The sequence below is a fragment of the Ctenocephalides felis genome, unplaced genomic scaffold (assembly GCF_003426905.1).
Source record: "Ctenocephalides felis isolate EL2017-DRISC unplaced genomic scaffold, ASM342690v1 CF-g0.4_SCAFFOLD_01886, whole genome shotgun sequence".
Lineage (NCBI taxonomy): Eukaryota > Metazoa > Arthropoda > Insecta > Siphonaptera > Pulicidae > Ctenocephalides > Ctenocephalides felis.
The window spans coordinates 68467949-68491780 of record NW_020538040.1 but is presented as its reverse complement, the minus strand read 5'-3'; the positions used below and the strand labels follow the sequence as shown (position 1 = coordinate 68491780).

Genomic DNA, 23832 nt, shown 5'->3' with positions numbered 1-23832 from the left:
ATTTATTTATTTTATATCATATATCCTTTTGACTCTTGATACTCTTATACAATTATGCTTATTTATCTATGTTATGAAAATGTATATTATGTTAATATTTAATAAAACTATGCTAATAACATGATTTTGCTAGTTTTTAATTACATTCTCAAAAATATTATATTCATTACCATAATTTAATAATAAAAATATAAAACGGTAGATCTACAGTTTTTGAATTTAACATTTGCAATTATCTACAGTTTTGTTGAAAAAAACTAGAAATGTTTAGTAGAAACTTGAAATGTTCATTCAAGTATGTTTCCGATCTCTTGCTTCGAAACGCACTTCCTTCTCTTCATTTTCAAAAAATCTGGTATAGATTAATCGAGATATTGTGAAATAAAGAAGTTACGGATTATTTTGTATGAACTGTTTTTACTGCTGCAACTTTTTGTTGGTTTTTGGCGAGATGTAGCTTTTCAATATCAACAGTGCCAGAATCTTTTTTTGACCTTACCTTTTATTTTTTAGTTTTAGTTTCATGTATATAGATTTACCAGTATAGCAGACAACTAATTTTGTTATATTTAAGATAAAATTATATATAAATTACCAGTATAGCAGACAACTCATTTTGTTTTATTTAGGATAAAATTATATATAAATTAATAAACTTTTATCTTTTACCAAAAAATAAACGCAAAGTCGAGTCTACTGTTTATGACGAGTGTACACAAATTTACTACTCACAATTTATTTATATAGATATTTTGCAATGAACAAATAACGTAAAATTCAAAAAATAATGAAGTGTTGAAAACCCATGTTACTACTTCCGGAAAAATACAGTTTGTTGAATATTTTGATTTATCTTATAATACACTGCACTCAGTGCTGGATTTACAGTAGGGGCAGTCGGGGCCACTGCCCAGGGCGGCAAATTTTTGGGGGCGGCAAAATTTAGATAGTGAGAAGAAAATTCTTTACCATATAATTAACTCATTTTTTTAATAACATTTTTAATTTCAAGAAATATAATTAACAAAAAATTATACAAATTTATTAGCAAAATTTAGCAATTTGGCTAATATAAAGATTCGTAAGTGAGTTGAAAGTTTAAGAAAAATATGTTCTTCAGATCTCGAGCCATCTTAATATGACAAATTTGTGCACTTCCAAGCTCATGGCGCAGAAAAAAATTAAATTAGTGACGCATGGCATTGTGCCTTACGACAATTTACATTTTATAAAAAGCTTTAAAATTTTTTGAAAATGATAAACATTGACTTTAAAAAAACTTTTTTTTTATATTTCGAAATTTTTTGAAAATTATTAAGTTTCATTTATTAAACTCATTAAAATTAAATTTTATTTGAATAATTTGATTTCTATTGATAGCGAGACGTGCTGATTAGTTATTGGCCAAGACGGGTCCAACTGTTTCGGAAATACGGGCCAAAATGCCAAAAATAATAATTCATTTCTTGAGAAATGAAACGTCCAATATCATTAAAAGAAATTTACATATATGGAGACAAAATGGAGAACTGATTAAATTTGTGGGAGGCAGGTCTAGCGGTTTCGGTGATCCAACAAAAAAAATTGAAAAAGAAACATTTGGCGGTCAAAAATGATCATTAGCCATATGCACATCAAATTATCAGATATTTTAATAATATAAATTTTGGTTACATTTCTATGGGTTCTGTAAAATTATTTATCTGTTATTCTGCGAGGCGGCGCTTACGCGCTTCTTTATTTTGTCTGCTAAGGCAGGCCGATCGCTTTAATTTTTTTTTTAAATATTAATTTTTGGTACGGTTTCAGCAATTTATCTTGAGGCACGATGCCAAGCACCACTATTTACACTATGTAATGCGTAATAAATGTTCTGCAATCAAATAGTTATTTTAATTCTAGAAAAATGATATATATAAACTGATTTAAGTAAAAATTTAGGGAAGAGGCGGCATTTTTGTCAGTGCCCCAGGGCGCCAAATCTCCAAATCCGGCCCTGACTGCACTTATTTTGATTGAATCACACAAAGAAAATAAAATATTTGCAGAATACACATAAAAATATGTCCTGTAATTTAATTTAGCAATTAAATATAAAAGTATTTTGTTCTTTCTATAATTTGATTTCAGAAGTTAATGAAAAGTTCATTTTGTTGTTTTTATTCGAGCTGGTTCGTATAAACAAGCCATATGGAACATATTTACATCGAAATCGAAATTTTGGAAAGAAGTTTTGTCACTCGCATTATGGCAATATATTTTCTCTATTTATTTCATATACTGTAACGCATTTCTTATATTTCTATAGATATCGAATGAAATATATTATATAGTGCATGGATTTTAAAATCTTTATTAAGCCATAGTTACACACATGAATAATACAAATTTTGATATTTTTAAAATGGACTCAAATGCAATTGCAAATGTTAAAATTGAGTACCTTCCGTTTCTCAATTAAAGTAACACGTTTGATAATGATCAAATACTATTCTGTACATTTGGATCAAAACTCCAATTATCCGGGTTTGAAACTGCATGCTGGACTGATTTAGGTCTTTATTATATATCAAGGTTAATTGCAATTAACATAATTGTAGCTATTTATTAGTAATACTTCAAGATATACTGCCGATGTTTTCATTAAGACGATTTAAATGTCTAAGCGAATATAATTCTGAACAGTAAATATATATACATACATATATATATATATATATATATATATATATGTGGGAGATTGGCAGGTCGCGTCAATTTTAGTAAGCGAGACAAAAATAATAATTGACATGGGTTTTTGTTGGATCATTTGTTTTGGAACTATGTAAAGTTTTGGTTCAAATAAATTTATGAAATTTATCACGGCATAAATGAATAAATATTTTATAATCGGAAAAGTGTTTGATTTCCGATATATATATATATATATATATATATATATTGAGGGTAGGGCAGAGCCCAAAGGTCCAATTTGAATTTGAGCAATTATATTGTAAAAACCAAAACAATTAGATCACAACAAATAACACATATCAAATAAAGGACTCTTATCTTTCCATGTTCAGTAAAACCTTTATCCAATTCATCATTGTAGAAATGTTTTTCAAAAATTTGTCGCCAGGTATTCTTTAGCTGATAGGCGGAGTGAAACGAACGAGGGGGTAAGCAGGTTCAATTTCTTATTTTTAATTTTAAAGGGATTTCACGAAATAATAGCTACATTATGCAACCAACGCAAAATATAAACTTAATAGGTCAATTTTTATAGAGATAACACTATATATAACCTTGATCTGGTATTATGTCAACAGAATTGGAATAACTATTTAATTTATATATGTGTTCATTAATACTTAGTATATAATTTAATAGAGACAATTTCGAAAGAAACTCCAATTAAAGAGACCAAAACTGTGCAACACATTATATATTAAATTATAACATATTTGTAAAACAATATATGTTTAAATATTTCTGACAATCAAATTCTATAAGAAAATATTACCCATAGGAATTAGAAAAACAGAAAATATCATTTATTAAGGTGCAAAATTATAATAATTAAATTTTAATACAATGTATGAAAAATGAGCAGCATGCTGAACATATATATTCGTTATAAATAACAGTTTTTCCTTTGAAATAACAGCCGTGTTCCAATATTTACCGCCAGTATTTACATAAGTAGTAATTTATTATCAATATGAAGATTATGAAGTAACTTACTGAGTAATTTAAAATGATTAAAATGTATTATTTTGCCATCAGGCATATTGTCACAATAACATACTGCACATCATATAGTCAACGGAGCGTATTTCATAATACGGTCCAACAACTCACAATGTGAGACTCTGAAGAATTATGAAACGACAGTTACTCTTTTGCTTTTTACATGAAGTAATGTATAAGCTTACAAGGAAAGTAATGCAAATGCATATAGAATGGAGAAATATCGTTGATCTATTCAATATTTGTTTAAACAATAAGAAATATCATTGATCTATTTAATATTTGTTTAAACATAAGAAGTTGAATTATATTTATGCAAATTATATGCAAAGTGAAATAGAGATCCATTGAAAATATGCAGTTCAGATTCTATACTATTATTGTTCAAATCTCGAACAGGCTCATATGCAATAGTCTAATGCAAATATCTGGAACTTCCTGTTTATGAACAATTTGATTTTTTTTTAATTACAATTTTGCAGTTTAGTATATTTGTAAAATTTATTGACGAATTTGCAATTTTTCTGAAAATAGCGATTTATATAGAGAATATATGACCAAGTATCAGAGCTCCAGATGGTCTTCAAAATATTATGTATAATTAACATCCCGTAGGGTAAGTTATAGTAATCGCAAAAAAATCGAAAATGAACATTTTCATATTACTTTACGTTTCAGAGGTTTCTGAAAATGGACGTATGTGTCGAGTGTGTGTGTGTGTGCGGATACAAATTTGAGTCGACGATTTACAAACACGAATCAACCGATTTGAATAATTTAAAAAGCATTCGATTGCTACTGATAAGGAGTCGTGCTGATTAGGTTTTGGCAACGGCAGGTTTAGCCGTTTCGGGACTAAAAGTGCCAAAAATGGTATTTTAGTTTTTGAGATAACGGAGCATCTGATTTAAGTAATTCACAAAACATTTTACTTGTACTGACGAAATGAACAACTCGTAAAATTTTTGTGAAGGCAGGTTTAGCGTCTCCCGAGATCCAATAAAAAAGTAAAAAATAATGCCATTTGGGAGTCAAAAATGAAAATTAAACATTTGTACATTGTATTATCAGATATTTTATAAACATTATAATAATGAGTACAAATTGTGTGGGTTCCGTACCAATGTCTACACCACGCGGCGCTTAAGCGCTTTGATATTTCGACTTCAACTCAGCTATGCAGCACGATTGCTTAAAAAAATGTTCGAGATTTTCAAAAAAAATTGAAATATAAAAAAAATCAAAATATTAAAAAACTCAAAATTTTCAAAAAAGTCAATTTTTTTCGAAAATTTGCAAATTTCTCAAAAATCTAATATTTTCAAAGTTTTGCAAAGTTTTTTTTTAATAATCTAGTTTTCGGTACGGTAAGTTCTAGCAATTTGCCTGAAAGCACGATGCCATGCACCATTAGTTTAATGTGAAATATTGATCACCAAGATTTGGAAAACTGGTTGAAACTTACAAGAATATTATATTTTTGGATTGCGGACATCCAGTTTATGAACTTCAGGTTTTCGCAACTCTTCAGACGCTTTTCTAAATTGTTCTTATTATTGAAAAATTGGATACATTTTCGCTTAACACAATTACCATTTAAAAGAAATTATATCTCCTCATTTTATTTATAATGAAATAAACAAAAGACTCGGAATGATATGCTAACGTTTCGAAAATTTGTCAGGAAATGGATATTGACTGAAAATTCAGATAGTATTAGGGAATAATTTTTTCCGTATTTCTTGGCGTTCTTGCGAAGTTTCTCTCTTTATAACTATTTACAGCATTGGCTAGTCGGGTTACCAAACTATTCAAATTACTTTCCAATCACCTTTATTTTATAATATTGTTAAGAATTTTTCGTTTTTCTCATCGGGATACATGAGAATTATTGATTCTATGAACATGTAAACCTTTTTGATTTCTATTTCTTTTATTAAGATGCTTAATAATGTTAATTGAAAGTAATCACATGCTCTATTTGACGAGAAACGTGCTATTTTTATTTACTCTTAACCTTCAATTAATCTTATATTTCTATCACTATAACTGTATTGAAATTAATTTTGGCATGTCATTGATGGTGAAATTTACAATCAAAGTTATTGGAACTTTATTCGAGACGAAATATTAGTTTTAGTTGCTAAACACAATTAAATCGTGTCATCTGCTTGAGTGGTATTTTATCTTGAAATTAGGACTTCATCTTCGAATTTAAGTTGTTAGAATTTGAATACTTGTTAGATTGTTAAATTACTTTCGTTTTGAAGAATGAAAAGAGAGTACAGAGTGTGGAGTTTTGTTTCATGGCTTTATCAGATGACATCTTATGTAAGATATAAAACGATATTAATATTTAATGTTACAATTTTACAATTTATGAATAAATTATAATTACTGAAATCGCTTTTATAGCTCTTAGAATAGTTAATTAAAGATTGTACTGCCTACGTAAATAAATATTTTTTAGTTTCATAATTAATTAACATATTGTCATTATATAAGTAAATCAGTTGAAATCGTTATTTCAAAGTGAAATTTTAATCAAAATTTTCTTTAAAAATTAACCTTAAATATGGGTATTAGTACCATATGGAACATCGGACCTATCGGTCCGAAACAAGACCTTTAATATTAATTTAATTTTTTATGAAAAAAAATTTTTTTGAATGTATCTAAGGAAATTCGCGTAAGTATTCTTTCAGGTAATATATTTTAGTCAGCAGTTACTATTTTAAATGATTAAAAGAAATGTTTCCCCATCGTATTATTAAAGTTTGTAACTTTATAACTTTAAATCACTTTTTGTAATTTTGTTTTAAAGTTTAACTTCCCGTAGGGCAAGTTATAGTAATCGCAAAAAAATCGAAAATGAAAATTTTTATATATCTTTACGTTTCAGAGGTTTCTGAACATTTTGGCATACCTTAGAAAAAATGGATGTATGTGTGTGTGTGTGTGTATGTATGTATGTGTGTGTATGTATGTGCGGATACAAATTTTCGTCGACGATTTCGGGAACACGGATCAACCGATTTGAATAATTCAAAAAACATTCGATCCGTATTGATAAGGAGACGTGCTGATTAGTTTTTGGCAAAGGCAGGTCAAGCCGTTCCGAAGATACGGGGCAAAAAGTTCCGAAAACGGTAACTCAGTTTTTAAGAGAACGGAGCGTCCGATTTTAATAATTCAAAAAACATTTTATTTGTATTGACAAGATGAAGAATCGATACAACTTTCATGAAGGTAGGTCCAGCGGTTTCGGAGATATAGAGGAAAAAGTAAAAAAATGAGCCATTTGGCGGTCAAAAATGATCATTAGACATATGCACATCAAATTATCAGACATTTTATAGAGATTTTAACAATAAGTATACATTTTGTTAACATTCCTATGGGTTCTGTACCAATGCTTATGCGTTAGACAGCGACGCGGCGCTTACGCGCTTTATATTTTGTCCCTATGTAGTTAAAGCAGTACGATTGCTTTGAAAAAAAAGTTCAGATCTTCCACAATATGTCAAAATAAAGAAAAAAAAATTTTTTTCAAAAAAAAAAAAATTTAAAAAAAAAAATTTAAAAAAAAAAATTTTTTTTTTCAAAAAAAACTAATTTGTTGTCCAATTTATAGTTTCTCAAAAATCTTATTTTTTCAAAGTAATTTTTTTTCAAAAATGTTAATCGTTTTAAAAAAAAATAATCATTTTTGGTACGGGAAGTTCCAGCAATTTGCCTTAAGGCACGATGCCCTAATTGCCTCAAGACAGAATTCCACTTACAGCTAGTTTTTACTATTACTAGTGTCTTCTTAAACGAATATTAATTTTTACATGAATGAAGCTCATGCAAAGTAGAGGCAATTTTACGATTTATTTTATTGCGTCTTCAAAATATCACATAATAAATAATATTTTATACATTATCCTTCGTACAATAACTTTTTATATTCTTCTATATCTTGGATACTGCTTTAGATTTTCGCATAGTTTCTGAGAACGAGCTCCTTTATTATCATCCAGTTTATGAACTATGACGTGATGTGCATAATTATGAATTTACTTATGGGATAATATGTATAATATTCATCTAGCTGTTATGATGCCAGTATATCATTGTCTACGTCAAAACATTTAAGAAGCAGTTCATATTGTTTTCAACAATAGAATAGTCTAACAATAAGATTTCTTATTAATCTCTGATAAAACTAATCTTATTCAATGAACTGGGAATTCATATTAATTGAACTGGGAATAAAATAGTCTCTAAATGCTTGTATATCGGTATATCGGTGATAATCATTCTATTTTATATTAGGTTATCATTGATATTTTGACAATAATGTAATTAAAATACAGGGATATTTTTAAAGGTACGGGGTATGTTTTTTTGCGTTAAAAATAGATTTTCTTACATCTAAATTATGCTTCCATTAATAATTGATATTTATTACTTAGTTAGATCACAGTTACTGAGCAATTATTTACATTTCCTGCACTTTATGAAAATCGTCCTATAACATTTTACGCTCTAACAATTCAGATTTAAGTGAATTAGAATGCAATGCTATTTTTTATTTTACTGATCGCGTAGCTCTAGTACGGTTCAATTATTTATTTAATGCAGTAAACATTAATAATTTTTTAATTGAAAATTAAGAAACGTAGGTATATGAATACTTAGGGGAAGTCCCCTAGTGGCGGAACCTAAGGTTATTTATAAATAAATAAAAAAATATTGTACGAAATGTTGATTAAATTATGATTTATGTTAGATAACAAAGTTAGAAATCAAACTAAATTAACAACCGCAGTCTTTGCTAAAAAATAATTAATACTGTCAATCAAATTTTGGTATCAAAAAATATTATTTTAAACAATGGCACCTAGTACCGGGCATTTCAAAATAACCTGCATTGATCACATATGTAGCCATCTCCATACTCTGTAATGTCTGCACATGTGTCTTTGACGAATATTCTTAGATATTGCAAAAAAAAGTCACTATTCATCCACCCTTTTGGATTGGCCACACCGATGCTCTCAGCTGGTGCATTCACAATAAGCTTTTCATACTTTGACTAGGGAATACGAAAAATGGGGGTATGTAGTGACCGTTGGCACTCATACAGAACAAAATTAAATAATTGGAATAAATTACGTAAATTCTCGCAAGAAATATTAATATGTTTACTGTCCGGCCCTAAGGGACGACTTAGTGTCCGGTTCTAAGGTACAGGCATTTTCGTTCATTTGGTGGCACCTACTAAAATTGGTTAAAAGATCTAATAATTCTACCATTTTATGAATAAAAATCAAGTACAACTTTTATCTTTGCATACCACTCAAATATAAATGCATAAATATGCTGGAATTACTTCCATTGATATTTAAATGACGCCGTGATTTTGCGTCTAAAACAGTTAAGGGTTGCTCACAGGTATGGCTTGGCGTGTGATCCTGTACCTGTGTGCCCTTCATGCCCCTTTTACTTGTATTTTAAAACGAAAAGATTTATACTCGCTTAAATAATGCGTTTTAAAGAGAGTGTCCGGTGCTTGGTGCCGTCCGTCGTTACGGGATCTCCCCCTATATTAAATTTTTGAAATAATTTTGTGCGTTTAAAAGCGATGGAACAATCTTACTACTCTATTTCAAAAAATTTTTGACCGAAACAAAATACATTTTGTTTGAAAACTCTACTTTTATAGTAAAAAATAAATATCGATTGATGCAGTAAGCATTTATTTTTTTATAGACTATCATCACATTCTCTCGTAATTTCTTCATAATATTGTTGCTTGTGGAAATAATACACAAATTAGGCTTTTACTACAGTTTAATCCTTTGACATACAGACGATAATTCAATGTATCAGTTACAGGCGTCGCCTATAGGCGACATTCGCTTTGTGTGCAATATTTATTACTCTGAGTCGAATTATTGAGAATTCTATTTTGTTATCTTGGTTTATTGTTTTTAGAAGTATATTTTTTCATTTTTAAATACATTTTGATTGATATTGATTGAAAAATCTTGAAATATATTGTGGAGCAAGTACTTGGGACTGCTTGATGGCTGGTATAGCACTGACACTCTTGCAGAAAACACCACCGTAGCAAAAGGGTTACTGTGTTAATGTATTTATTTATAGATAGTGTATTGATTTCTGTTATTGACTAATATTCTAAAAATATTTGGTGAATTCATTCGCATTTGTTAATATCAAACTATAACTTACCAATGCAGCTTGATGCAAATGTTTGTTTTTCGATGGAGGCACGACTACTGGCCCATACTGGCCGACAACGTTGCTCGCCTGCGCTTGCAATCGTTTGTTTCCTGTTTTGTTGCTTCCCGGTCTGTAAAAGGTAAAAAACTGTTATAATCACATAATTATCTTTTACTCTGTACTATAATTTTAATTGCTTGTTGACACAACTCTTATTATTAGAAATCCAAATTCGAACTGGAGTATAATAAACCTTTTTTTACACGTAATTAAAATTAATAAATTTTCGACTTTTTCAAGACTTCAGAATATAAATGCATAATTAATCATTTCGTTATGAATTAATATATGTGATACACTTTTACTTTTTAAATATAGTTTAATTATAATTACGAGTTGTCACAACTCTGCTCAATATAAATTCAAATTTAGCTTGAAGTATTTTTTATCGTACTTTTTGCCATACATAGGAATTTATTGTAAAAGCAGTTTAAAAATATTATTTTGATATTATTTGGTGTGTTAAACTTTTTTTACATAAAGAGGAAAACTAAAATAAGGAAAACTCAACTTTGCACCCCTTAGGTATATGGATCTGCCATTTTCACCACTTTCACCAAAAGTCGATTTTAATATTTTTGAATAAATTTAAGACTTTATTTTATGAAACTATATCATTTTATTTTTTATAAGCTATTTTTTGAGTAAACATTGATTTCATTCATACATTTGATAAATTTTAAACGTCATATATCTGGCGACATAAATAAATCTAATTGTAAGTAAATATGTATTAGGAAGCAATGATGTTTAAAAATATTTTTTTTACGAAATCTATTTACTGATTGATAAATAATACTGAAATCATTGATTTTTCAATAGCTGCTAAGAAATATTACTGCCTATGCAAATTAAAAATTTCAGTATTTCATACTTAAGATTTAACGTAAACTTGGCACAGTAATTTAAATTACTTTTCTGACCTACTATAATGATATAATATTGTTTAGCAATATAATATTGCTAATTATCATTTGAGTAATGCACTTAAAATCGTTAGCTTGAAAATAAAATTTTAATATATTATCCTTAAATACGGATTTCAGTATAATAGTTAATTGGACCTTATGTCAAATTTTTAATCGGTAATATTTGAATCACTAAAGAATGAAGTTCGGATTTTAACTTGTAATTTCAAACTTGATGAAAGACGAAATTACTGAAATTTAACTTTAGATTGTATTGAAGGTAATTTGTGTAAAATAATATTTGATAATGCAACTGGTCTAATACATTTTGCGAATGCAATGTTCTTTACAAAAAATATTAAATATGATGTGGATGATACAATTTTACAATATATATTATATATAAGAAAAATTGCTGAGACTTAAATGTACTATAAGTAATTATAGTGAAAGTAGAAATGAATGAAATTACACTAGATTCTCATAACACTTCATCTAATATTTGAGTATTAAATACTTTTCCTTTAAAGTATATAATTATTTCTCAATGGTTTATGTATGTCACTTTCTTTATTAAGTGTATACAGTTATTTATCAGAAATTTAAATCTTTGAAAATAATTTTAATTGTGACTTCAATATATGTTTCTACTTACATTATGTAAAACTTACGGAGTTTAAACTGTGGTTTACCTAATAAATACAAATTAAAAATAATTCGGCTTTAAATAAATTTGATTCTAATTGAAATAATTGCTAACATCAATAATAATCAGGTACCCAAAAAAATGAAAAAAAAACACCCTCAAAATAAACTAGGGAAGGCGCGTAACGCGTTTGAACAGATTACAGTGACAAGAATGTGACAATGACGTTCAACATCTGACACAATTGTTATTAGCTACTAAAATTAGACAGTTTTTAAATAAGGCCACTGTGCCATTTGTTCATATATCATTTGTTCGTATTTTCCCTTTTACTTCTGTTATCGAGAAGTTTATTAAACTAGCCCCTAAGTAAAACTCGTGCGATTACATCTTTTTAACGGCTTGTAGTATGCATAGAACACAAATTGGAAATTTTCACTTTTATACTCATCTTGATATATTGTATTGATTTCTATTTCACAAATGGACGTGCTAATATCGATGTTTTTCAATCGGCTGACTTTTAGCTATTTCAAATTGACTGTAAACCTGAATATACCTGCCTATAAAATAAGACGTCATAATTTCATCAATTGTTCTTTGATTTTGTATAGTATAGCGGATGTGCATTTAGTTTAATGAAAATTCCTCGAGAATCGAGATATCTAGCGCAGATTAGCAAAAACCGATCGCACGCAACCATGAAGGAAAACGCCCGCCAATCGATATAGTCTTTTGTTACATTATTTCATATTTTATATAAATTAACAATTCAGCCGCGATGTGGCTCAGAAATGCACATTTCATTTTTTTAAACTACATGTAAGATCATAGTTCGGAATTTAGAAAAAATTGGTTTCATATTATATGTGGAGCTGTCTGTTATAAGTAATGTATCTCTAGAGTGTAAAATAGCGAACCTTTCACTCCAATTATTTAATATTTCATTATCTGTACTTTGAGTTTTATCAAAGTTTAATTTGATTTCTTATGATCTCCATGCTATATAGGTGGATTGTTTAGTATGGTGTTAAATTAAGAATCTATGGAGATTTGATTAATGTTTGCTGTAAACAGTTTATCACAAATTTGTACAACCTTCCTAATTTTATTGACTCGATGAAAAAGCTTCAACTTACTGGTTTATTGCAACTATAGAACTATTTGCTGAATCCTAATACTTATTCATATTGTTCAACGCAATTAATCTGATACAAAATGCCATATTAATTTAATAATTCATTTTTTTTTTATTCATTCGCAATAATCTCTAGATTAATTAAAAAATTAATTAATTTTCGAAATTTTTAATTATATTCAGACAAATTATAATCCCATTTAAGATTTAAATAAAATCGTTCGTTGGGAGTTAATTTTATAATTAAATCCCACCTTCTTTAGTTTTGATGTATATATGTGTATTTAATTTTTTTTAAAAGCATTAATTGTGGAAACATTATATATGAGAGCCAACATTAAATATTAAATTCATCAATAAAATTACCTACTTTTTGTGAATCAAAAAATCTCTTCGAATGACTGTTTTGATACTGAAATTATTGGTGCATTTATTGCTTTATATGTCTGTTTCCTAAGAACCACATACATTTATGCTTATCTGGTTTTTATTTGAGTTCTTAAAAATTATTAGAATAAGTAATATGAATGTAGTAGATAATTTCTAGTAAAAATGCAAAGGTTCTTACTTTTTAAATAAGTTTTTATTTAAGTTACCTGGGATGATGTGCAATATACGGATTCGTTGGGTAGGAATATCCAGAATTTCCTGTGACGCCAAGACCCCATTCATTAATTTCATTTATGTCCTCTGGCTTAGGCTGATGTACGTAGGAATTTCTGTGTGTGTCGAATGCAAATGATGGAGCCCTGTAAAAATAAATGGATAATATTATTCAGAGTGATTTATATGTATATGTATATGTATAACGGATAGGGCGGGGCGCAAATGCCCAATTTGACATATAAATATTTGAAATATAAAAAACTGTTGAATCTAACTTAAAAATAACAATACACCTTATAAAACAATTTAATAAGGTCTCGTAAATTGAACAATAGTGCTCACGATAGAAAAAACTAATAACGAACGAAAATACTTTCGTTACAGCGACCCCGTCAGAATCAATGTGATGGTTGGTTATTAGTGGTTATAAATCTTTTCCCTCTAGTTTCAAATATTGTTGTTCCAAACTTTCCGTGTTTTGGAGATATTAGTGCTGTTTTTTTTATCCGCAAAACTTTACTTTATATAATGTATGTAATTGAATTGATTGTTCATTGCATGTAGCTGATGTAAAATTTTCAACTCGAATTCATGCAATTAATTCGCATTCTTCACATTACTCATAATATATACTTTATTGATAATCATATCTGCATGCTATTAAAATGTGATAATTCATGGGATACATATATGCTATATGATGAATATAAATAGTTTGCATATAAAATGTTTTGCTAAACATTTTCAAGTTTTAAAATTGTCTTTGGTCCCAGTTCTGAAATGTCAATCAGTGATATTGAAAATATCACTCAAACACATTAAAAATTCTTTTATAATTTGGTAAAACTTAATAATAAACTTAAACGTGTTTATCATCTAAATGTAAAAAAAGTCAAGATTAGAAAACAATTTTAATTACGTCCGTTTGCCATTGTTCCTCCTATTGAGTAAATAGTATTTTCCACTCTTTTAATTTAATTCTGCTCTAATCTTAACAATGAACTTAAAAATTTTGTTTAAATAAAATCTGCTTTAATCTTTTTCTCACATATAAATTTATGCAAAATGTTAACTGTTTTTTAATGCAGTCGACGCACATAAAATCAATAATTGCTAATTTGTACCTAAAATTTATACCAAAGAACTTAATTTCTAAAATATATTAAATAGAAAGAACAATCAATGGGTTGATTTAAAAAGCCATGTAATTTAGTAGCATTAACATAACAGATTATAGAATTTATGCTGTTTAAAAATAATAAAAAAATGTATTCCGCTTGTTTTCTAAGTTTTAAATGATTTTCAGTAATTAATAATTAGGTATTATAGTCAGTGTTGCAAAGAAGTTTTCTCGTTTGGCGAATATATGCCTTTATTGTTAGATTACTTAGAAAAGAAACGCTTAAAATAGAATTTCTTATGTCTTTAGAAATATCTAATCATTCATCAAGTATCATATTTGTAAAACTTTCTCTCAATTTGAAAAAATAAATATATTTTATATTAGAAAATATAATTAGAACAATAAGAATCGTATACGCTCAGTGAGTTTATTAATTATTCGTCTCGCTTTTGTAGAATTAATCTTGCACACAGAAAATATTCCGACATTTATCATAATTTTGTATATTTTGTACGAGTTTTATAGTCCTCTTATAACGATTGTTAAATACGTAATTATCTTTGAATATTTAATCACATGTATGCATTTTAAATAGCACTAATGATTATTCTACTCATTCGTATGTGATCTTTGATTATTTCTGTATTTTGACTAATTCAGTACAGACTCTCAAAAGAAAAAAAAATACATTATTACAAAGATATTACCTAAATTTGAACAATGTAAATCTTACTTAAAAGCAATTGATTTGAAACCATTTCATTTAATGATGAAAACAAACAAGTTGCAAAGCACTGCGTCAAAATCATTGCAAAAAACTTGGTCCAAAGTTTCGTTTTCCTTGTAAATATATAATATACGTAGCATCTTGTGGATTTTTATATATACATTTATTTTACTTACTAAATTTGATTATTTGCGCAGCGAGTTCTAGGAAAAATAAATAAAATGTATTTTAGAAATAAGAATTTTATTTTAAAAATAAAATTTTTTATAACGCAAATAACTAAATTACTATAATAAAATAGTTTGATCATTCTTTTCATTTTAATAAATATAAAAAATATTTTGTGCGACCTTTTTGTAATATTAGAATTACGCATCATATTGTTAGGTAATCAATATTGATCGTATGAAAAAAGTCTTCCAATAATTATCGGATACTTAAATTATCAGAAACTTAAAAACTTATCAATTGAAAATGATACTTATTAAAAAAAACGCTTAATATTGAAGTAATCAACTTTGATTTTATTTACAATTAATATTATACTTTTATTGCTAGTATTAGCAAAATCAGTGTTTGCATGTTTATAATCATTAAAAACATTGAGATGAAATGGGCATTTCCTGGACCATGAACTTTGCAATCAAAATTATTAATTATACATGTAAACGCTATAATCGAATGCTGTGTCTGCTTTCTTTAGAAGTTGAAAGCGCAATTATAATTTCAAGATGTTCATAAATGAATATTTATATTTCTGAGATGAAAAATTTAAAATTATTATATGTGCAACACTGATCTTTGAATCATATTCAAATAAAATTAAAAATGATTTCACATTAAAAAAAGATAAAGAATTTATGATATAAAACTAAATAAATGATTTAGTTGATATAGAATTGAGATACAAACTTCATTTACCCACGAGTCTGATGATTCATTAATAAATTATTGAGTGAATTGAGTGGCATTCAAAGATAAAAGTAGTACTTGATTGTTATCCATAAAATGGTAGAATATTATTAGATATTTTAAACAATTTTGGTAGGTACCAGCAAATGAACGAACATGTCTGTACCTTAGCACCGGACACTAAGTCGTCTCTTAGCGTCGGACAGTAAACATATTGATATTTCTTGTGAGAATTGACGTAATTTATTCTAATTATTTGATTTTGTTTTGTATGAGTGCTAACGGTCACTTCATACCCTCATTTTTCGTATTTCCTAGTCAGTGAATGAAAATCTTATGATGAACGCTCCAGCTGAGGGCATCGGTGTGGCCCAGCCGAAAGGGTGGATAAATAGTGATTTTGTTTTGCAATATCTAAGAATATTCGTCAAACACACATGTGCAGACATTCCAGAGTGTGGAGATGGCTACATATGTGTTCAATACTGGTTATTTTGAAATGACCGGTACTAGGTGCCACTTTTCAAAATCATATTTTTTGTTACCAAAGTTTGATTGATAGTAATAATTATTTTAGCAAAGGTTGCATTTTTGTTAATTTAGTTTGATTTTTAACTTTGTTATCTAACATAATTTATAATTTAATAAACATTTCGTAAAATATTTTTTTATTTATTTATAAATAATCTTAGGTGTCCGGCACTCGAGGACTTTCCCCTACTTGAAATACGTAATTTTAACCTTGTAAGGATAAAGCTTGGCAAATAGCTATTTGCCTTAAGGCACGATGCCATGCACTACTAATTTTTCTACATTGATGTGTTAAACAGAAAATGCAGAAAATTTTCAAATAAGGATAAAAGCTTCATTTGTGTAGTACAATCACGGACTGCACAAAATAGAGCCCATAATACGCCGTCAGAATAGCCAGACAATTATAAGAGCTTTTTGATTACCACCTATTCGTACTACAAAAAGAGATATGGTAAAATCGTATTTTTACAATTACAAGCTTTTTTAACAAGTACTACCAACAGAATGAGTAACATACAAACTGATCCATGCGAAGAGTTACAAAAAAAAACTCAAAAAGAAATGGTTTCTCGATTTAAACAAAATTTACTAAACTATTCTTTTTAATGTAGATATTTACTTTACGCTGTTCACTGGCTGCAGAAAATGTCATTGAACCTAAGATTCAAACTGGTCATGATCAAATATATAATATTTTTCAAACTTACCCAAAGGCCGGGCCCGGGTAATCGTACTCGGTGTGCGAGGGTTCGTATGGCGCTGGCTGAACTGGCAACTCGTGCGGTTTGTGCCCGGAGTCGTGGGCGGCCAGTTGAAGCTCGTAAGGCACGTGCGGGTGATGCGGTGGATGATCGAGCTCGACCGGTGGATGGTCGAGTTCCACAGGCGAGTGAGGAGAATCGTACGATATGTGCGGGACCTGCAAATAAAAATTATTTGAGTTTTATTCTTAATTATGGTATAATATTAATTTTGAAACAACGAAATGGGTATTTAGGTGGAACAAAGTGCTGTAGATCACCTACAAAATTTGCGGGATGTGGATGTTTTTTTACTAAACTCTAACTTCTATAGTTAGTCGAAAAAAATATTGTATTATGATACAAAATCTTGAATTCAATTAAGGGGGTTGATCTTTTTTTGTTACAAAAAATGCAAGATATTTGTTTTTGTTTTTTTTCGAAATGTATTTATCATAGAGACATGCGGTTTTTTTTAAACAAAAATTACAAAGTCATAGAATATTACGTGATTTTCTCCTTTTTTTGCGCCGTCATTTTTTAACCAGAGGGCGCCAAAGTCGGTCTTGCAAAATCGATCTCTTTTGCGGTGCCACAGATAAATCTGTTGCGCATCGCCCGAAACAAAAAAAAAAGAAACTACGTTGAAGAAGAAGTTTGAATCCTGTCCCCCTACCAAAATGAAAGAAAAAAAGCAATAAGGAAAAAAATGGCAGCTATTTAAAAAAAAAGTGTCATAAAAGGCCTTTTTTTGGGGCGAGAAGCTTCGCAAAATTTTTTTGCGTAATGTTATCAAGTTGTTTGAGGTAGGGGGACTAGGTATTGCAGTGGTGAACAAATTAAAAAAAAATTCAAGTCGATCCGACTTGTAGTTTTTTTTTAATTTGTGGCACCGCATTGAAAAAAGTCAATTTGAGAAAAACGTATTTAAAGTTTTTAATATAATGTACTAAATACACCATTTAATTTAATGTACTAAGTACTAAGATGCTGACACATTAATAAGGTCATGTGCATGAGGTATTATAATGAAAAAGAGGCAGCTGGCATACAATAGCTCGCGGAGCGATAAAAAAACGCTTTCAGAGGATCATACATATAGAGATAAATATATCTATAACTTCGTCAAAAAAATAGATATTGAGATGATTTTTTTTAAAAATAATTCTAAGGTTTTTAGCTTTCATAATATCAAAAAATCTCAAAACTGAAACAAAGAAAAATAAAAAAAGAACAACCCCCTTAAAGAAACCTATATAAATTCAATGTTTGCTACGAAATTGCTCTATTGTGTCTTTTATTATTGGCGCATAATTCCAGTGAAAATTAGTACTCGTTTATAAAATCAATAAAGGTCGATTATTACTACAAATAGTTGAAACGTTTGGTTTAGTTAGGATTTGCATCAAGATTAATTTTGCAGCAAAATATTTATTTATTTGGTGATGTTGAAACTAAAATTATCAGTAATAAATTGACATGCAAAATTAATCTTGATGCCATGATTAATAAATATTATGGAACAGCCCATATAGATTTGGGCTGACATATGTTAACAACAAATACAAGAAACTTTTAATTGGAGTGCGCTCTATCTAAATGTTAATATTAAGAGCTAAAACTATTAGAGATTAATTTTTTAATAATTTGGAAGCACTGCCCTGTGGAGCAAAGAAATTCGAAGATATCCATGTTAAGAACAAACCCTAATATATATATATATATATATATATATATATATATATATATATATATATATATATATATACAGGGGCGTAGCGTGCATTGGCAGGGCCCCGTATCAAAATTTTTTTGGGCCCCCCCTCAGGTGGGGCAAAATTTTCTTACATAAAAATAATAAATAAATTAATTAATAAATCTTCACTTATCATCAATATTCATCTAGCCCTTTCCAATATTTCTACAAACAATTCAAATTCAGCATACACATTTATTAAATCATTTATAGCTTATGATGTCTATAGTTCTTGATATAGTTTCTTGATAAAACCAATTTTGATGAAACGAATTTTCATGATCATAGCCATCATTTTTTTTTCAAGATATCATTGAAAATGTCATCATTTGCAGTTGCAAATGGGTAAATAGTATGCAAAAATTACTTTGAGAAAAATGAATGCAAAACTATTGAATTTTGCCAGCAATGGAAAATGAATTTCATATTTAAAACATATTTTTAGAGAGTTTACAATTACAATTACAATAAAAATTAAAAGAGATTATCTTACTGTACTGTAGTGGTTTGCGAAATGACCCTAATTGTAATTTTTCGAACATAATAATCGAGTCGAAGTCTCTGAAATCTGTTCAGGATGAGAAATTAATATATTTAATTAGCAAAATGTTGAGTTTGAAATAAAATTACGGGTCGCTATACTTTGCATATAGTTTTCGTTACGTTCCATTCCTTTGTTAATTTATCGAGACATTTAGCAAATTGCTAAATTAATTTTGATTTTTTAATTTGCACAATGTATTCAAGAAATGACTTAATCAAATGCCAGTTTTCTATTCTATCACAACCCTCGAAAATTATATTTTTATATTCTACATGCTCATGTTTTTTTTTCAAATTAAATTAAGTTGGAAGTAAATTTTCATGATTAGTTTAACTTTTGCTATTTGTGAAATTAAATAAAAATTTGTAAGCTTCTACTAAATTTTGCGCATGTTTGGCGCCCCCATGGCCCGGTAAAAATAAAGCTCTTTAAAACAATAAATTTACATTCCTTGTTTCTTCCATTATTATTATTATTATTATATGCAGATCACACACCTAATAAGCCTTTATCTTTTAAAGGTACGATCAAGAGGCTTTGAAGCGTAAAGATATCAAAAACTTTTCCCAGTTTGAATCAATAACATATTCTGCAAGAAGTTGAATAAAATATATGCTTTGATTACTTGTACTTTCACTTTATTTATCGTTTTAATGATCAAGTAAGTTTGTCGACCAGTATTCCATAAGCTACTAATTACATTTTAAACGATATTTAAGTTTATAGAGTATATCTGTAACCTACTTGCTTGCACGCTCTTTACCTTGAAATAAAAAGTGTTTATACTCAATAAATGAGACTTATAACCCACAAATTAAAACAAATCAACAGAACCATTTTTAGATAATATTGATTATTGATTATTATTTTACAAAATAATTTAACCTGACTCATCATGTTTATACATTTATGCCATTATATAAAATGAATAATATTTTAGTTTGTCTTTCTTTGATCCTGTATATTTATACAACATATGTATTTGAAGTTACTGTTTAATTAATAATGTATCTGAAAAAAATCATGATCGTCGCTAAATTTGTTAAAGGATTTTTTATATTAATTCTAAATGTCTGTAAGCAAAGTAATATAATGCGTCACGATAAAAGCTGATATGATTGTGATGTCTCATGATAAATGCTAGAATTACAATACGAAGTGTTTTAACAATACCAACTTCTTTCACGAATATCGTAATAAAATATCACTTATATCAGTATTGAATCATTTGCACGCATTTTTCTGATATTGTGTTAGATCTATTCATGTTGTTTATTGAATAGACAAACAATGGTGCGTGAATTTTGACACAGATAACATTTGTGAAATTCTATAGTTGTTAATGTGTTCTAATTTTCGTGATGGATTATTTAGTTTTCAAGAGGTTATTATCTTAATCTTATCACATGCTATACTTATAATGTATAAATGAGCTTTAAGTCATATCTCGAATGGCAGATAATTTTGACATTTTCAAAGTCATCCTGAAAGATTTGATAGATTATAGTTCCAAATAGGCCAACATTTCTAGTCAGCTGTATATTAATATTTTATAAATGATTATGTTAGACGGAAAGACTGTAAAAATATATGTTCTTTAAACAAAATGCAAATTTGACGGTATAGCAATGCTTTATTTCATTTTATTCTTATTGTTAGTACATTATAAATTTTATTCATTTTTCATATGTCAATAACAATCAGTAATCAAGTTAAACTATTTGGTTCTATGAGCTGTTGTGATATAATTCATCATATTGATAGATATCATGGTTTTAAAGAACATACTAAACTATTACGACTCTACGACAGGTCGTTTTTAAAAATTCATCAAATTTTGAGAAAAGTTGTGCGAAAAACCGGTTTCGTGATGTGATAAGTCAAAAATTGGAATTTAGCAAGTCGATATGGAAGGGCCGTGATTAAATTTGCGAAAAGATCAGCCAAGCCATTAGAAATGGCTTTGGAATTAGCAAAAAAGTAAGTGATAAGTCTGCAAAACTTTTAGTTGTGTAAAAAATGTTACTTTTAAATGATAAAATAATATCAAGTACTAAGTACATGATATATGTAACCGTGGCAGTATTTTCGTATAGCAGATCTTAATATTGTACAAAATAATTCATAAAGTTTATTAAAAAAAAAGTTTCGACAATTTTCGTGAAATTTAACATGGCGATAAAGTTCATGTATTAAACAGTACTAAGAAAATTGGTTGAATCATATAAATTAGTATTTAAAGTTTGGTATAATAAGCTACAATTTTAGATATATCAGCACACGTGTCTGTGCACTATAATTAATTACAGATAATTTAAATGTGTTTGAGGGACATCAGTTGTAAATTGTAATGTATAGACTTGATTGAAAGCGAAACTTTATTTTAGAAAAAACAGTTGAAAATTTTATCTAAATATCTAAATCTCAATTTTTTTTGATTAAGTCAATTATAACACATTTCGGGAAGTTCATGCAACTTGCCTTTATGCAACTTGCCTTCATGCAACTTACCTTCAGACAAATGACCTTTTCAACTAGTTTTTTTTATAGAAACGGTTGAATGAACCACCGGCGCAAGAGATAGAAAAAAATCTAATTATTAAAATTCGATTGTCCCTATTAGAAATATCTACTAGCAAAATATTATAATTGCTTAGAAAATATAAATGGAGTAAGTACGTGGCGTTATTTGAAAACAATTTGGGTTATGGGAACGTGACAATGGAAAGCGCTAAATATGTACGATGATACAAGATAATTACAAAAATAATTCGACTTTTATCATACAATTCACACAAAGTTGTTTTTTGGCCATGTCAGAAAAAAACACGTAGAATGTTTTTATATTATGAATATAAAATAACAGACGAGCAACTTGTTATATATATTTATTTTTCTTCGTTATGTTTCGGAAGTATAATCATAACTCTTATACAGTTTTTAGTATAATAGATATTGAGAGAATAAAAAGATTTTAATGATTGTAATATAAACGGTGTTTCCTTATTAGTGTGCTTATTCTTACTTCTCAGTTATTCCATTGAATTTCAAGTTACTGGACTTAAACAGTGTATTTTTTAAATATGATATACTAATTAAATCGTGTGCTGAATATTTAGAGAATATAATAATATATATACAAAGTAGGGGAAACTGGGTAAGGCTGTGCCACTTTTTTTTTGATCATCAATAATTTGTTTTTAATTTACAAGTTAGCTGGATGAAAACTATATTAACTGGTGATTTGAGCATATATCTACGTTCAAATACTAAAATGCTGTTCTTAAATAAGATGGATTTGTTATAAAACAAGAAAAGATCGAACGTCACAATAGGACACATCCACAGGATGGTTGTGACAGGCATCAAAATATTTTATTTTAAAAAACAATAGCTATATACACCAAAATGGTTCATAACGGCTATTATTGTCAAAATATGTAACAGAACATGATATACTCATTTAAACAATGTTTATGAATATAATATCACAATAAATAACAAAACATAATTTAAAAAAAAAAAAGTTAACAAGAAATCTTGGTCCTTTTTTTTCTTGTATTGAATATTCCTTTCCTGTTTTCATTTGTATTTGTCTTATAATTAAGTTACATTTTTCTTCATCTGTTAATATTCACCCGAAAAGGAGAAGACCCACTACCACATGTCACAACCGTACCCAACGCACACTTTTGAAAACAAATCATTGGTATGACTGACAATGAGCTAAATTATCAACGCAAAAACTAATTTCCTTAGCTAGCTAACTATATTCAACTTGCAGCAAAATAACAAACAAAGTGATCTCTCTGTATATACGTAACAGTTATTATTAAAAGAAACAAAAGAAACTTTTGATTCTTTAAAAGTAATGCAGGTTACAGATCTTGTGGGGCGTTGACTCAATGCAATAATGGAAACTTGTTCGAACAAACATACTTCATCTTTCTTCTTTTCGACTCTATCTCAAAATCAGTATAGTTTAGCTGTTACTGCGACTGTCACTACCGTACCCAGGCACAACCGTGTCCAGTCTCCTACATTTTTTCTGTAATCATCAATTTATTTACATATTCATATATATCGGGTTTTTATAATAATGCAATAGATTTCAATGTTTATCTATATGATACTACTTTCAGTATTCCGTATTTATGCATTAATGAAATATTCAA

The 23832-nt window shown here is 28.3% G+C and overlaps 1 protein-coding gene across 1 annotated transcript in view; it reads right to left on the bottom strand.

Annotated features, from left to right (window-relative positions):
• LOC113375256 overlaps positions 1-23832 on the bottom strand; it is a 58646-nt gene that overhangs the window by 5940 nt on the left and 28874 nt on the right. The window contains exons 4-6 of the mRNA XM_026615199.1: positions 17325-17536; positions 13312-13464; positions 9973-10093 (exon numbers count right to left, since the gene is read on the bottom strand). Coding sequence (XP_026470984.1) covers positions 9973-10093; positions 13312-13464; positions 17325-17536 — 486 coding nt within the window. The remainder of the gene's footprint in view (positions 1-9972; positions 10094-13311; positions 13465-17324; positions 17537-23832) is intronic.